Source organism: Carcharhinus amblyrhynchos, unplaced genomic scaffold (assembly GCF_965287045.1).
Source record: "Carcharhinus amblyrhynchos unplaced genomic scaffold, sCarAmb.v2.hapA scaffold_52, whole genome shotgun sequence".
Lineage (NCBI taxonomy): Eukaryota > Metazoa > Chordata > Chondrichthyes > Carcharhiniformes > Carcharhinidae > Carcharhinus > Carcharhinus amblyrhynchos.
In genome coordinates this window covers 1986101-2003319 of record NW_027649793.1, presented here as the reverse complement: position 1 = coordinate 2003319, position 17219 = coordinate 1986101, and the positions used below count along the sequence as shown (strand labels likewise).

At 45.1% G+C, this 17219-nt stretch overlaps 1 protein-coding gene across 1 annotated transcript in view; it reads right to left on the bottom strand.

Moving 5' to 3' along the window:
- LOC145337533 (proline-rich transmembrane protein 1-like) overlaps positions 1-9973 on the bottom strand; it is a 32106-nt gene extending 22133 nt beyond the window's left edge. Inside the window, exon 1 of the mRNA XM_080182325.1 lies at positions 9820-9973. Within this exon, the coding sequence (XP_080038451.1) occupies positions 9820-9838 (19 nt within the window). The 5' untranslated portion in view covers positions 9839-9973. The remainder of the gene's footprint in view (positions 1-9819) is intronic.
- Between the last annotated feature and the right edge of the window lie 7246 nt (positions 9974-17219).

The following is a 17219-nucleotide window of genomic DNA, read 5'->3' as shown; positions in this document are numbered from 1 at the left end:
CGCCCAGCCTATCTACATTCCACACCCTCCGCACAATTTGCCGTTCCACCAATGCCAGTGGGAGACCCACGGGCTGGGGTGCGCTGCTGGCGGGACTGGAGAATCCCACTGGCCAAAGAATTCCGGCCGTGGGGTTTTGCTTGCGATTGGCCCACAGTCCTGGGAGCTTAGAAGAATGAGAGTGGATCTAATTGGAGTGTACAAAATGATAAGGGGGATTGACAAAGTAGACACGGGGAAGGTGTTTCCTCTAGTGGGGCAATCTAGAACTTGGTTTGAGGATGAGGGGTAGCAGATTTAAAACAGAGATGAGGAGAACTTACTTCTCTCAAAGAGCTGTGAATCTGTAAAATTCATTATCCCCAAGTGAGGTGGGTGCCAGGATATTGAGTAAATTTAAGGAAGAAGGGGACAGATTTTTGTAATGGGTTTGAAGGGCGATGGTGAATGAGCAGGAAATTAGAATTGATGCTAAGATGAGATTAACCATGCTTGTATGAAGTGGTGGAGGAGGTTCAAAGGCCAATGAGGTGCCAGTGGGGGCTTGGGAATAGTTGTAGCCCAGGCACTTACTCAATTCCCTTTTGAAAGGTTAGCGATGTTCTACAATGTTAAAGACAGGGTTTAAATCAGGCTTCTGTTACAGAATGTGTTTGGAACCAGCATCAGTGATCCACGTGAAGACACAAATACTATATCAAAGTGAAGTAATGCATTGATTGCTGCAGGGATTTGATGTGGGTGATTGTATTCTGAGTGACTGGATGGCACAGTGGTTAGCACCTCTGCCTCGTAGTGCCAGGGACCCAGGTTCAATTCCAGTCTTGGGTGTCTGTGTGGGTTTCCTCCAGGTGCTCTGGTTTTCTCCCACAGTCCAAAGATGTGCAGGTTAGGTGGATTGGCCGTGCCAAATTGCCCCTTAGTACTAAAGATGAGCAGGTTAGGTGGATTGGCCATGCTAAATTGCCTCTTAGTGTCCAAATATTTATAGTTTAGATGGATTGGCCATGCTTAATTGTCCCTTAGAGTCCAAAGGTGCGCAGGTTAGGTGGATTGGCCATGCTAAATTGCCTCTTAGTGTCCAAATATTTCTAGGTTAGATGGATTGGCCACATTAACTGTGTGAGGTAACAGGATAGGTTTGGGGAAAGGGTCTGGGTAAGGTACTCTGTCAGAGAGTCAGTGCAGACTCGATGGGCCGAATGCACTCTTTCTGCACTGTTGGGATTCTGTGACTGACACTTCTATAGATGCACAGAGACCTGTCTGGAGCATTTTGTACAAATGGTGAGGAACAGATGAAAAGATGCAAATTCCTCAGAGAGGAATAGGATGGGAAGCTTGACAGATTGAAGTAAAGCGATGTGGTTGGATGATGAGGTCCGAGATGGATGAGAAATAGATTGAGCCACTCTTGCAGTCCAGTGCACAGTTTTAGTTTCTATATTCTGGAAAGAATATTGATTCACAAGAATGATAAGCAGAATTTGGAAGATTGTTTATCGATAGGATCTCTCTCTCGAGAACAGATACTACACGGGGAAGACATGGAGAAAATCTCTCCATCTGTGAGAGAATCCAAAACCACATCCTGTCAACCAACCAAAACAACCGCCAAAAAATCCAACTGAGAATTCAGGAGGAATCTCGTTACCCAGGGCGACAGTGGATAGACCATTAAACTCACAACAACATGGGGCAGATTCACTGGAACCACAGGCATGGATAGATTCACTGGAACCACAGGCATGGATAGATTCACTGGAACCACAGGCATGGATAGATTCAATGGAACCACAGGCATGGATAGATTCAATGGAACCACAGGCATGGATAGATTCAATGGAACCACAGGCATGGATAGATTCAATGGAACCACAGGCATGGATAGATTCAATGGAACCACAGGCATGGATAGATTCACTGGAACCACAGGCATGGATAGATTCAATGGAACCACAGGCATGGATAGATTCAATGGAACCACAGGCATGGATAGATTCAATGGAACCACAGGCATGGATAGATTCAATGGAACCACAGGCATGGATAGATTCAATGGAACCACAGGCATGGATAGATTCAATGGAACCACAGGAGGAAGGAAAGAATCAGACACAGGAATGAATAGGAATGGGCCATTCAGTTCTCCCATTCTGTCTCCGTATCTTTCCAGAAATTAGGAGTGGCACGGTCGCAGCACCAGGGACAAGGGTTCGATCCCCGGCTTGGGTCGCACATTCTCCTCATGTCTGCGTGGGTTTCCTCCAGGTGCTCTGTTTTTCTCCCATGCACCAAAGATGTGCCGGTTAGGTGGATTGGCCGTGCTAAATTGTCCCTTAGTGTCAGGGGGATTAGCAGGGTAAATATGAGGGGTTACAGGGATAGGGGCTGGGTGGGATTGTGGAGAGTGCAGATTCGATGGGATTGTATGGAATCTATCCATTTCTGTCTGGAACATGCTCGCTGATGGAACTTTCACAGCCCCCCGGGTTTGGGAATTCCCGAGATTCACCACCCCTCCAATCTCAGTCTGAAATGGCCTGTCCCTCACACTGAGAGATGCCACCTCTGATTTGTCACCCCAGCAGCCAGGGGGGACGCTCTGGGTGTGGCCTTACCAGCCGTTCACACTCCCACTGCAGCAAAGTCGGAGAATTTGGCCGGCTGAATCTCGGGAAATTGTGCGGAGGGTGTGGAGAGTCTGCAGAAGGATCTAGATAGGCTGGGCGAATGGGCCAGGAAATGGCAAATGGAATTTAATGTTGGCAAGTGTGAGGTGGTCCACTTTGGTAGGAAGAATGGTAGGAAGGACTATTACTTACGGGGCGAAAAACTGCAGCAGGCGACGGTGCAGAGGGACCTCGGGGTCCTTGTGCATGAGTCGCAAAAACCCAGCCTGCAGGTGCAGCAGGTGGTCAGGAAGGCGAATGGGATGCTGGCCTTCATAGCGAAGGGGATTGAATATAAAAGTAGGGAGGTCTTGCTGCAGCTGTATAGGGCATTGGTGAGGCCGCAGCTGGAGTACTGTGTGCAGTTTTGGTCGCCGCACCTGCGCAAGGATATTTTGGCCTTGGAGGGAGTGCAGAGAAGGTTTACTAGGCTGATACCGGAGTTGAGGGGATTGAGCTATGAGGAGAGGCTGAATAAACTGGGCTTGTACTCGTTAGAGTTTAGAAGAATGAGGGGAGATCTCATTGAGACGTATAAGATGATGAATGGGATGGATAGGATAGAGGTGGAGAGACTCTTCCCGCTCAAAAAAGACACTAGGACTAGGGGGCACAGCCTCAAGATAAAGGGGAGGCGGTTTAGAACGGAGTTGAGGAGGAACTTCTTCACTCAAAGGGTGGTGAATCTCTGGAATTCTCTGCCCGTTGAAGTGGTGGAGGCTGCCTCGCTAAATATTTTTAAGAAGCGGGTTGATGGGTTCTTGATAAGAGAGGGGATTAAGGGTTATGGGGAGAGGGCGGGAATGTGGAACTGAGCCACAACAGATCAGCCATGATCTTATTGAATGGCGGGGCAGGCTCAAAGGGCTAGATGGCCTACTCCTGCTCATATTTCTTATGTTCTTATGTTCTTATGTTCTTATGAAATCCCGCCAACATGAATGGCCATAACATTCCGGCCCCCCTGTGATACGGTCAAGAATTTTAAGTTTCAGTGAGATCAGCCCTCATTCCAGGATACACAGACACAGTCTCCCTGATCTCTCCTTGTAAGACAATCCAGCCATCCCAGGGATTAATCTGGTGAACCTCCATCTCTCTCTCTCTCTCTGGCAAGCCAGTCCTTCCTTAGGGTATGTTGGTAGGGTTAAATGAAGCAAGGTGGGGAGTGGGAGGCAGCATAGACTGTGACGTAGACACTTTGTGATAGATTGCGGAGGAAGAGAGAACTGGAACAAAGTGTTTCTCCGAGTGTGGATCTTGACAATTGCCCAAAAGCAGGGGGCTGACAGCAATATTTCAGCAAACCTGGTGAGGAGGCCATTGTTCAGATCTAATTTCGGCTCTCTGTGCTGATTCTCTCATTCTCAGATCTGTCACTGGCTTCTCAGGAGGTTGGCTGGGTTCCTCTCAGCCTTCTCCATCTCAACAACCAAGATCTCCTCCCCCAGGAATCTGCATCTCACACTGAACTTATCCCCACATTTACACCGTAAGCAAGACAGGACAGGCATGGACGTTTTCATGTCGTGTTCAACGCCATAATCCTGTTACGGCCATTAGACTCAGAAGGAGGCCATTCAGCCCATTGGGTCTATGCTGCCATTCAGATCTTGGAGAGCTGTAGGAATGAGAGGCTTAATTTAGCGTTTCATCCCAGGCTGTCCTGGGTCCTGATAGTGGGGCAATGCTCCCTTCGCCAGCCCTGAGCATTAACTCTTAAAAAAAATCACAAAGGGAGGCCATTCAGCCCATCATCTGACAGAGCATCATCCCCATCCTATCCCTGTAACCCCACGCATTTACCCTGCTAATCTCCCTAACTTACATGTCATGGAGCACTAACGGGCAATTTGGTATGGCCAATCCATCCAACCTGCACATCTTTGGAGTGTGGAGGAAACCGGAGCACCCGGAGGAAACCTACGCAGACACAACAATCTCACAAATGAGATTGAAACGGATACTAATGAGGAGCAGGATCTTTTCGATTCTGGGAGAACGGGTCGGGAGACTCAACAAGAGGTTGATGGGATTGGTGGGGGGGGGTGCAGAATTCAGCGGGAAAGTCTATTTTACATTGGTGTGAATTTCCCACGGGATTTTGTTTTCTGGTGCCTGCCACAGCGAATCGGGAAAACCATTGGAAGGCAGTGGGAAACCTCATTTGAATCGTGCGAATAGAATGCAGATGTAGACCTGACCTCCGACTCCCGAATCTCTATGGCACCAACAGGAAAACACGCTAGTACGGAATATATTTGGAACAACATAGAACCCTTACAGTACAGGAAGAGGCCATTCAGCCCATTGAATCTGCACCGATCACAATCCCACCCAAGCCCTACCCCCATATCCCTACATATTTTACCCCTCTAACATACACATCTCAGGACACTAAGGGACAATTTCAGCATGGTCAATTAACCTAACCCACACATCCTTGGACTGTGGAAGGAAACCGGAGCACCCGGAGGAAACCCACGCAGACATGAGGAGAATGTGCAAACTCCACACAGACGGTGACCTAAGCCGGGAATCGAACCCAGGTCCCTGGAGCAGCAGTGCTAACCACTGTGCTACCGTGCCAACATGGTGTGCAAATATAGGGACTCACCTGAAGAACGCCAGGGACTGCCTCCCAAGTTTGGGATGGAGACCATCGGGAATACTGGACCCCGGAACATCACAGCAGTGTGTGGAGGGGCTGGTGGGTGGGTGGAGTATCTACAGTTGGACCTTCCAGACTCAGTGTACCAAAGAGGAGGGAGGAAGTCCATCTTCTGGCCTCAGAGTATTCCCACAGATCCATTACCATTTTCAGAAGATCAACCTTCTTCCTTCAGTTGTCACGCTGGATGCCTTTTCAATATGGCGCTCAAATAGGATGACAGCAGACTGTGTGATATCAGGCCTCCAACTGTGCCTTTAAGAAAGGTATTTTAAGCATTTGTCTGCAGTTCTAAGCATTTTCCAATGTTGCTGACCTGTCTGATCAGGTGTCCTTTTATTGCTACTTAAATGGTTTAAATGGGGTTTTGTTTATTTGTAATCTAATGTACTCTCTGTGAGTTTATGACCTTTATTGAATTGTTGTGGGAAGATTGATTGACAGGTCAGGTGGGATAGTTTTTTTTCTCTTTCCCAAGAGTTCTTTTACTTTCAGTTATGGCTGCTGGCTAGTTAGAAGGTATCTAGTTCCAGGCTGGTGGCACTTTATTTATTTCTCTCCCTGGTGTGAGAAATTCTGCTAGCTAGCTGGAAGCAGGTTTTCCTGCCTGCTGGAGGGAAAATTGTGCTGTTGCTGGAAGCAAGCAATGGCACTATCTCTACCCCGAGGTGCTGGGATTTCCAGAATGGAGAAACCAGAGATTCAATTCTGCAACCAAAGGACTAATCCATAGCAGGTGGTTGCATAAACCACATGAGCATTCTTGTTTTCTGTGCTAAACCTGGGTTAGGTGTATGTTTGTAAGGAAGTTTATCGTGTTGGAACAGTGCATTTAATTGTTAAAGTGTATACAATATCATGGCTGTCTGTTTCTTGTTTATAACTGGTAAAAGTTATTGCTAATTTTCTTTCTTTACATGTTAACTCTACTCTTAAATAAGTTTTGTTTGATAAAAGTTCCCCATTGAATCGTACCTGGAGTGAAACGTAATTCTCCATGCCAAAAATTCAACGTGCAAAGTTTATGGCCTAGGCTGACTCTGTCCCAACAGGGAATAAAACACCCGGTTGCATAATTAAAGTTAAAGTTTTAGTTTATTTATAAGAGTCACAAGTAGGCTCACATTAACACTGCAATGAAGTTACTGTGAAAATCCCCTAGTGGCTACACTCTGGCATCTGTTCGGGTACACTGAGGGAGAATTTAGCACGGCCAATGCACCCTAACTAGCACGTGTTTCGTACCATGGGAGGAAACTGGAGCACCCGGAGGAAACCCACAGAGATACGGGGAGAACATGCAGATTCTGCACAGGCAGTGAATTCATTAATGAGGTTGCGGCCAAAAGATTTGATGTGTTTTCCCCGTTCCCCTCCGCAGCGGAAAACACTCCACCTCCCTGCCCCGTCACAAGACTGAGTCCAAGGATGGGAGAATTCAGCCCAGAGTTTTATTACCATTCCCCAGATGAATAAATCAGACTGGGAAAAATGTTTCTCTCACTTCAGTGCAGAATCATGGGAAATCAGAGGGGTTCAAATTTGATTTCAACACCACAAAAAGGCAATTTGAAAGTCACACAGCATTGCGCACCTACCTGTGATGGCAGTGATACAATTGTAAATATGCCTTTTTCTATCAGTTAATACAAGAGTGTGTATCTGCCTGGAGTCTACCTCTACCCCACTGCCTGTCATCTCTATTTATATAAAGCCCTTAACTAAATTTATTAAAACGCATTTGTGGGACATCGGCTTTGACAAAGAGTCGTTTGGACTTGAAACGTCAGCTCTTTTCTCTCCTTACAAGATGCTGCCAGACCTGCTGAGATTTTCCAGCATTTTCTCATCTGGTTCACCAATGTTCCTTTAGGGAAGGAAATCTGCCGTCCTTACCTAGTCTGGCCTACATGTGACTTCAGATCCACAGTTTTAGTCTAACTTTTCCTTTGCAATCTACCCTATTGTGTCTATAGTCTCTCTCTCTCTGCAATATTTTGATATCAAAAGTTTCTCAAAGCAGTGTATCTCTATTTGTGTCTAGTTAAAGTCTGTCTCTTTCTCTTTCTCATATATTTTTCTGCATTTAAAGTCATTCTCCTGCCGCAGATCCATCTAAAATCTCCCTGTCGTATATTTTTATTTGTATCCAGTTAAAGTCTGTCTATCTTCCTCTGTCCCTCTGCAGCCTATCTATCTGTATCTATCTAAAGTCTCTCTATCTCTGCTCTATGGCCCTGCTTCTATCCAAACTCACTCTCCCCCCCTTCTTGCACCATATTAACATCTGGCTAAAGTTTGCCTCTAGCTCCGAGCGTCTCTGCTTGTCCGCAGTTCCCTGTACTTAGCCCATCCATTTGTGGGAGAGCTGCTCCTCACATGGGCTGTGTGTAGCCACACGTCAGACTGATTGTAGCTCCAGGCATGTTTCTACATGACTGCATCCCTGCATCAAAATGCAGATATCTGGCCTGCGCTGATATGTTTCCATTATTTAACCAAAAAAAAAATCACCCATTGCCTGCTGGATTTAATAGCAGCGTGAACACAGGGATACGATCACAGAAAACAGAAACATACACACACACGGTAAATCAATCAATGGATTTAAGTCCCTTATCGCCTGAGCCCCTGTAAATAAACTCCACACATTACTTCAACTCCCTTTTACATGGGAGATGTTCACATATCTCAGGAGAATCGTTGGTGACTCCGGTTTTAATGATTTTGCCCGAAAGTGTTCAGCCCCACAGAAATAGTCACTCCCCACCCCGGTTTATTCACCAAAATGAACTTTAACAGGGAGGGAAAGGCCAGCCCTCCCTAAACTGACATGTCCCACATATCAGATTATAACGGCCAGTGGGACAGAGAGACAGACAGAGAGGAAGGATGGAGACTCCTTCACTTTGGAGTGTTTGCCCGAATGTCAACATTAGCACCGAGCAGCTGGGGCAAAGATGTCCCCGGCAACCAAAGCAGCCCAGGCTGAGGAGTGGGCCGCAATGGGGGGGATGGTGGAGGTAGGGGGTGAGGGGGCTGGGGGGGGGGCCTCCTTCATCCCAACTGGGTCGCAAGATTGAAATCGGACTTCTTCACTAACCACGGTCCCGTGAGTGAAATTAAATACATTTAATACACGTGGAATACTTCACAAGGAGTTACAGAAAATGCTGAATCATTTATATATTCATGGAACTATCATCAATTTCAAGTGAAAGAAATATTTGCACTTTGAAACATGGAAACATAGAAGATAGGAGCAAGAGGAGGCCATTTGGCCCTTCGAGCCTGCTCCCCCATTCATCACGATGATTGGCCAACTCAATAGCCTAATCCTGCTTTCTTCCATAACCTTTGATCCCATTCACCCCAAGTGCTTTATCCAGCCACCTCTTGAATACATTCAATGTTTTGCTACTTCCTATGGTAATGAATTCCACAGGCTCACCACTCTTTGGGTGAAGAAATGTCTCCACATCTCCATCCTAAATGGTCTACTCTGAATCCTCAGGCTGTGACCCCTGGTTTCTGGACTCCCCCACCATTGGGAACATCCTCCCTGCATCTACCCTGTCTAGTCCTGTTAGAATTTTATAAGTCTCTGTGAGATCCCTTCCTCATTTGTCTGAACTCCAGCAGAAGCAATCCTAACCTAGTCAATCTCTCCTCGTACATCAGTCCCGCCTTTCCCAGAATCAGTCTGGACGCAGAGGGGACGCACGACTCTCACAGTTAATGTTAATGTGTGCGAACAGCACGCGCTCACTTCACGTGGCCTTACCTTACGTGCATATCACCTTCAGTCACGCCAGTGTGGAAAAAGACAAAAATCAGCAGAATGTGACCACGCTCTGTATACAGGCAACGGTCAATAAAATGACTGGTGGGGCCAGAAGCCCCCAAGCCGCAAGTTGACCACCGCTGTTCCAAAGAGAAGACAATTTTACCGGCCCGAGGCTCATACGATCCCACCCAAGGCCAGTGGAGAATGTCTTTGTCCAAGACTCGAGTGCACCCCACCCCCGGAATCCCCCGAGCATGCTGGTAAAATTTTGGCCAAAGAGTGAGCAGAAGAGTGGACAGGAAGGGGCATATGGTACTCACAGCTGCCACTGTAAACTCTGAACAACTTCCCTCTGGACATGAACAGTCAGCCCATATGTCAGTGGGAAAGAAACCAAACAGGAAAAATAGTCAGCAAGGAAGGCACGTGTCATACTTGACACTAGCCATCCTGGGTCGTGTAACGCTGTAACCCCAGGACACCAGCACACTCATTCGCTATACCCACCACCTTAATGGCAAATTGCCACAATTAACACCACTTTGCATTTGCAGAGAGGATTTTTTTTCTCTTTAAATCTGCCACGTTATTAGGATCTCCCCCCACCCCCAACTCCACCAAATCCATCAGTACATCCCAAGCTTAAAAAAAAAGGGCTTGCACAGCACATCACTGGAAAATAATTTTACCTGCTTTCTCAGTTGCCATGTTCTGTGTGTTAAAAATCAAAATTTAAATAACAGAAAAAAAAGGACTGGAAACATTCGTCAGATCAGAGGCTAAACAGGAAACTAAAACACACTCAAATGAAATTGCTGGAGTGAATTGCTTTTTCTGCACCCATTCCCCTAGCAGTTGGATCTGTTCTCTCTCTGTTGCTCTCCCCAGCTCGCTTGGCACTGCATCGCTTGCCTCTGTACCACCTCCTCCCAGCTCATTGGTGCTGGATGCACAGGGTCGCTCCCCTCTGTGGCAATCCACCCTTCCGGAGTGCTCAGTTAACACGTCAATCACCGATGGAGGTTTTTCCTCCCTTCTGTTGGTTGTACTGAGTCGGGGCTGCCTCCTCGTATTTAACCCTTTGTCTCCCCAGCACTGCTGCTGAAGGAAGACTTGGCATACGGTTTGTACACACTTGTGCCTACACGTGTGGGGGCTCCCCTTCAACTGCTGTCCAACGCTCATCTGGATCAGACAGCCATTCCCACTCAGTTAGGACTTACCCATTACTCATCTTGTTTTTTGAAATTTCACTGAACCAGTGAAAATGATTCAGGAGTGAAATTTCCCAATGTGTTACCTCAGCTGCAGTAACTTGTATTTCTTTCTAGAATTTTCAAAAGATATTCGATACACAACAGCCTTGTGAGAAAATTCAGGCAGTGAATGGAATAAAAGGGACAACAGCAAATTGGATAGAAGATTGGCCAAGTCATTGGAAACAGAGAGTAATGGTCAATGGATATTTCTTCGGAGTGGAGGAAGATTTGTAGTGACCTTCTCCAGGGGTATTAAGGACCCTTGATTTTACATTGGCAATTTTGGTGTAATGGGGACAGTTTCAAAGTTTGCAGCTGACACAAAGCCTGGAAGTGTTGTAACCTGAGAAGAGGACAGTGTAGGACTTCAAAAGGACCTGGACAAATTGATGGAGTGCACAGATAGGTGGCAGATGAAGTTCAATGCGGAGAACTGTGAGGTGATGCATTTGCCCTTAGTGTCCAAAGATGTGTAGGTTAGGTGGATTGGCCATGCTAAATTGCCCCTTAGTGTCCAAAGATGTGCAGGTTAGGCAGATTCATCAGCTAAGCCCCTGCAGGTCTAAAATGAGAACTTATCCTGTACGTCTAGCTGCCAACTTAAAGGTTTTGCTAGACAAATTGGTGCCTTTAAAAATGCCCCTTACAAGAAACATGCTATAAATATATTTCTTAAAGGTCCAATATCAATACAAGGAATACAGTGAATGTTGGCTACTCAAAATTCAAAAATGTGCAGGGACAGAGAGACTTAGGGGCACAGGTCAGGGGTGATACAAGTGAATTGATCTACAGGATATTTTGAGGGAGTGGTTAGCAAAGCAATTGGGATTTTGGGCTTCATAAGTAGAGATATTGAGTATAAAAGCAGCAGGGGGATATCATGAGGAAACTTTATATAACTCTGGTTAGGAGTCTGTAATATACTAACAAGGTGAGGGGTTGTGGGTTTTAGCAAAAAGAAAAGATGTGGCTTGCAAACTAACAACAAGGTTTATTGTAAGAGCTCTCGCCTGTACAGAGTAGAAATTGAAACTAAACAATGGCCTGTGAAACATCATGATCAAGTATGATCAGCTCCTAAAGCAACCATACAACCACTTAAACATATAAGATCTCTTGCCTTTAATTCTGTGGTCATGACAACAAAGTGCCACGATGTAATACATTAGGATACTCTAGACAGAGTACTAAGCACATTAATTATTATACAGAGTCAATAAGAAAGTTGATCAGGAGAATGTCCATTCCGCTTTTGTTCTGGAATCTGGCTGTCCTTGATGAAGTATCATTTTGGAACTTCAGTGGACACATCTTCTCTTGGAACTGATTCTGTATCATTCTCACATGGTGCAGTAACAAAGTCACAATTATCAAGTAACTCAGATTCCACAATATCTTCATAGTAGTATTCACAACACTAAGGATTAAAGATGTTGGTCCATCTGAGAAATCATTTTGAGATGACAATTGGTCGGCATGGTGTTGCCAAACTAGTCCATCTTCAATTTGAACAGTGTAATAAATTGGACTTGTTTTTGCTAAAACTATGGCTGATAACATTACATATACAGATGTATATGTATATATATATAAAATTACTGTCTTCCCAGCACTCTCCTTTCTAATGTGGAGACTGTTGATTTGATGTAGTTGGCTTCAAATGGACCCAGCTGTACAACAAAGTATCCGTTCTTTACATCTGTGTCTGGATCTCACACTTCTCTGGAAAACCCCTGTCTTTTAAAACCACATGGAGAGCATTTTCTTACTTTGTCTTCCTGCAATAGCATTTCAACTTTTAACCCTGTTGTTGATTTTCCCCCGCCTTCTAATATTGCAGCGTGAAAACCCACAATGGTTTATTCTTTCGCTCTTCTTAGGATCTTTTCTTGATATTCTCAATGAAACAAAATCCTGACCTTTCATCAATTTTATTTTTGTAATGTCCTAACTATGGTAGGAATTGTGGGTTTTAAAGGAAAATAAAAGTTTTAGTTTGCACACGTTGATTTAAACTGACAACTGCAAGATTTCTTCCAAAGAGTACTTTCTTACACAGAATAGAAACTGAAACTAAACAGCAGCTTGTGAAACACCCTAATAATATCACAATGAAATCATGTGACTGACTCTTAAAGCAATCATACAACCCCTTAAATATATAATACATCCACTTGGACCGTTGAGACCAGTTCAAGAAACTATACCTTAGGAAAGATTTGATTTGATTTGATTTGACTTATTATTGTAATATATATTAGGGCGCAGTAAAAAATATTGTTTCTTGCTTACTATACAGACAAAAGACATAAAGGTCACATACCAACTGACTCAAAAACAGCCTCTTCCTTGCTGTATTCAGATTTTTGAATGGACTTACCTTGCATTAAGTTGATCTTTCTCTACACCCAGTTATGACTGTAACACTACATTCTGCACCCTCTCATTTCCTTCTCTATGAACGGTATGCTTTGTATTGCGCGCAAGAAACAGTACTTTTCACTGTATACTAATATATGTGACAATAATAAATCAAACCAAAATCAAAATCAAACGTAAATGAGAAGGAAAGGAGAGGGTACACAATATGATGTTACACTCATAGATAGGGTATAGAGAAAGGTTAGCTTAATATATGGTAGGTCCATTCAAAGTCTGATAGCGGCAAGGAAGAAGCTGTTCTTGAGTCAGTTGGTACGTGACCTCAGACTTTTGCATCTTTTTCCTGATGGAAGAAGGTGGAAGAGAGAATGTCTGGGGTGTGTGGGGTCCTTGATAATGCGAGTTGCTTTTCTGAGGGAAGTGTAGACAGAGTCAATGGATGAGAGGCTGGTTTGTGTGATGGACTGGGCTATGTTCACAACCCTTTGTAGTTTCTTGCAGTTTTGGGCAGAGCAGGAGCCATACCAAGCTGTGATACAACCAGAAAGAATGCTTTCTATGGTGCATCTGTAAAAATTGGTGAGAGCTGTTGCGGACATGCCGAATTTCCCTGGCTTCCTGCGTTGAAGGCCTTTCCTAATTATAGTGTTGGCGTAGAGGGACCAGAACAAATGGAACGACGTGGAAGTCCTTGAGCACGTGCAGAGGAGATTTTCCAGAATGGTTTCAGGAATGGGATGAAGGAAACTTTGTGGTTACATGTTTAGTTTGGAAAGACTCCCTTGAAACAAAGGAGACTGAAGGGAGATTTGATAGATGTGTACAGGATTATGTCAAATCCAGATAATGCAGAAAAGGGAAAACTACCTCCTATTAACTGATGGTACAAGGTCTGGGATTTAAGTATTGGGCAGGGGGAACGTGAGATAGGAGATTATCTTACACAGCAAGCAGTGAGGATCTGGGACCCACTGCCTTTGAAAGTGGTGGAAATGGAAATAGTGAATGAGGTCAAAGGGGAACTGAGCCGAGGGGCTAAAATTGCAATGCTGCGGGGATCGAGCACGAGGTGGATTACTCCACAGGGAGCTGGCTTAGACTTGATGGGCCGAATGGCCGTCCCCTATGCCATGAATGATTCCATGACTGAGATAGAATTGCAATCTGTCTCCTTCTGCTGCTTCTAAGAGTGGAAAACATTGGCAAACCGTCGCTGAATAACAAAATGAAGCATCGGCAGACAGGAGTTGCCCTCTGGCTGAGCACACAGAATAATTAACAGGAATTACAGAGAAGAGGAGGATTTGACCCATTTAAAATAAGCTTATGTTAGTGACTTATGTCAAGATGCTGTGATGAGGAATGGGTTAAGTTTAAAAGCTACAGGAAGTTCGAGGCTCAAACCTAAAAGGAAATGGCTTTCGAATCTGTGTCATTTTAATCACTAATGTCTCTTTCAACTTGCCCCTGATGCTGACAACTCATTCATCCGTACATTTCTATTTGCAATCAGTCACTGGCCTGTTGTTAATGAGCAATATTAACCCTTTCATGCATCTATTCTTACAGTCCGCCTGGTTAGGAATGATCCTTCCAACCTCCAGAGCCAGCAGGACTTGTCCTCTCACCCATCGCTTTTTGAAAATGATATTCATTATGGGACGTGAACATTGCTCGTATTTATTACCCATCCCTTCTCTCTAAAAGAATCAAAGGATCCCTATACTGTAGAAGGAGACCATTCAGCCCATTGAACCTTCACTGACAACAATCCCACCCAGGTTTTATCTCTGTATTTACCCTGCTGATCCCCCTGACATTAAGGGGCAATTTAGCTTGGCCAATCCCCCTAACCTGCACATCTTTGGTCACTAAGGGCCAATTTAACATGACCAATCCACATAACCCACATATCTCTGGACACTAAGGGATAATTTAACATAACCAATCCCCCTAACCCGCACATCTTTGGACACTAAGGGGCAATTTAGCATGGCCAATCCCCCTAACCTGCACATCTTGGTCACTAAGGGCCAATTTAACATGACCAATCCACATAACCTATATATCTCTGGACACTAAGGGACAATTTAACATGACCAATCCCCCTAACCTGCACATCTTTGGACATTAAGGGGCAATTTAGCATGGCCAATACACCTAACCTGCATATCTTTGGAGTGAGGGAGGAAACTGGAGCACCTGGATGAAGCACACGCAGACATGGGAGAACACGCAGACTCCACACAGACAGTTACCCGAAGCTAAAATTGAACCCATGTCCCTGGCGCTATGAGGCAGCAGTGCTAACCACTGTGCCACTGTGCCGCCCCTAAGCAGTCAAATGGCAGATTTAATGCAGAGAAGTGTGAGATGATATGTCTTAGAGGAAGGAAAAGCCAATATAATTGAGTGGAAGACTCCTAAACACACAGGGTCTGGGGTGGATCACAGATCTTACACAGTGACAGGAAATATTGAGGGAATAGTTAGAAGATCACTTGAACTCTTGCACTGCATAAATAAAGATATTCAAAAGAAAGGAAGTTTGACTTGATTTGATTTATTATTGTCACGTGTTGGAATGCAGTGAAAAATATTCTCTCTTGTGTGTTATACAGACCAAACAGACTATTACAGAGTACGTAAATGAGAAGGAAAAGAGACAGTGAAGTGTTACAGTTGAGAAAGTTTAGCTTAACATAAGGTAGCTTTTAAACTTAACCCATTTCAAAAGTCTGATGGCAGCAGGGAAGAAGCTGCTCTTGAGTCGGTTGGTACATGATCTCAGACTTTTGTATCTTTTTCCCAATGGAAGAAGGTGGAAGAGAGAGAACGTCTGGGGTACGTGAGGTCCTTGATTATGCTGGCTGCTTTTCTGAGGCAGTGGGAAGTGTAGGCAGAGTCAATGGATGGGGGGCTTTTTTTTGTGATGGACTGGGCTTCATTCACAACCCTTTGTAGTTTTTTTTCAGACTTGAGCAAAGCAGAAGCCATACCAAGCTGTAATACAATCAGAGGAGATGCTTTCTATGGTGCATCTGTAAAACTTGGTGAGAGTGAGCAGACATGCCAAATTTCTAGAATCTCTGCAGTGCAGAAGGAGGTCATTTGGCCCATCAAGGCTTTACCAACCACAATCCCATCCAGACCCTAACTCCGCAAACCCGTTTATTTACCCTTGCTAATCCCAATGGGCAATTTAACATGACCAATCCACCTAACCTGCACATCTTTGGACTATGGGATGAAACTCACGCAGATGCTGGGAAAAAGCGCAAACTCCACGCAGTGATCCAAGACCGGAATTGAGCCCAATTCCCTGGCGCTGTGGGGCAGCAGAGCTAACCATTGTGCCACCGTGCCATCTTAGCCTCCGAAGAAAGTTAAGGTGTTGGTGGGCTTTCTTAACTGTAGCATTGGCATGGAGGGACCAGGACAGGTTGTTGGTGATCTGGACACCTAAAAACTTATGCTGAACCTTTATTTTATTTCATTCATTCATGGCACGGTAGAGATATGGATGTTACAGGCTGCAGATAACTTGGTATCTGCTGTAAGAATGAGTTTGATTTTCAGGTATAAAGAAAGGTTTTCTAAAAGAGGTTGGGGTGTGCTGTTTTATAGAAATAAGCGAAAGAAAAATAAAGTTGCTTACACAAATAGGCAGAAAGCCTTGAGGGAGAGAGTGTCTGAGAAAGTTGGACAGAGAGAGAGAGTGTGTGATGGGTGGTTTCTTTGGCCTTCCGATCATGGGTCGGAGGGATGGATGGGGATAGACTTAGCTGAGCACAGGGCCCCATCACCTGTAAATCCACCACAGGCTCTGGAAATGACTGCAATGGGTCAAGAACATAAGAACATAAGAAATAGGGGCAGGAGTAGGCCATCTAGCCCTTCGAGCCTGCCCCGCCATTCAATAAGATCATGGCTGATCTGTCGTGGCTCAGTTCCACTTTCCCGCCCTCTCCCCATAACCCTTAATCCCCTCTCTTATCAAGAACCCATCAACCCGCTTCTTAAAAATATTTAGCGAGGCAGCCTCCACCACTTCAACGGGCAGAGAATTCCAGAGATTCACCACCCTTTGAGTGAAGAAGTTCCTCCTCAACTCCGTTCTAAACCGCCCCCCCTTTATCTTGAGGCTGTGCCCCCTAGTCCTACTGTCTTTTTTGAGCGGGAAGAGTCTCTCCACCTCTATCCTATCCATCCCATTCATCATCTTATACGTCTCAATGAGATCTCCCCTCATTCTTCTAAACTCTAACGAGTACAAGCCTAGTTTATTCAGCCTCTCCTCATAGCTCAATCCCCTCAACTCCGGTATCAGCCTAGTAAACCTCCTCTGCACTCCCTCCAGGGCCAAAATATCCTTGCGCAGGTGCGGCGCCCAAAACTGCACACAGTACTCCAGCTGCGGCCTCACCAATGCCCTATACAGCTGC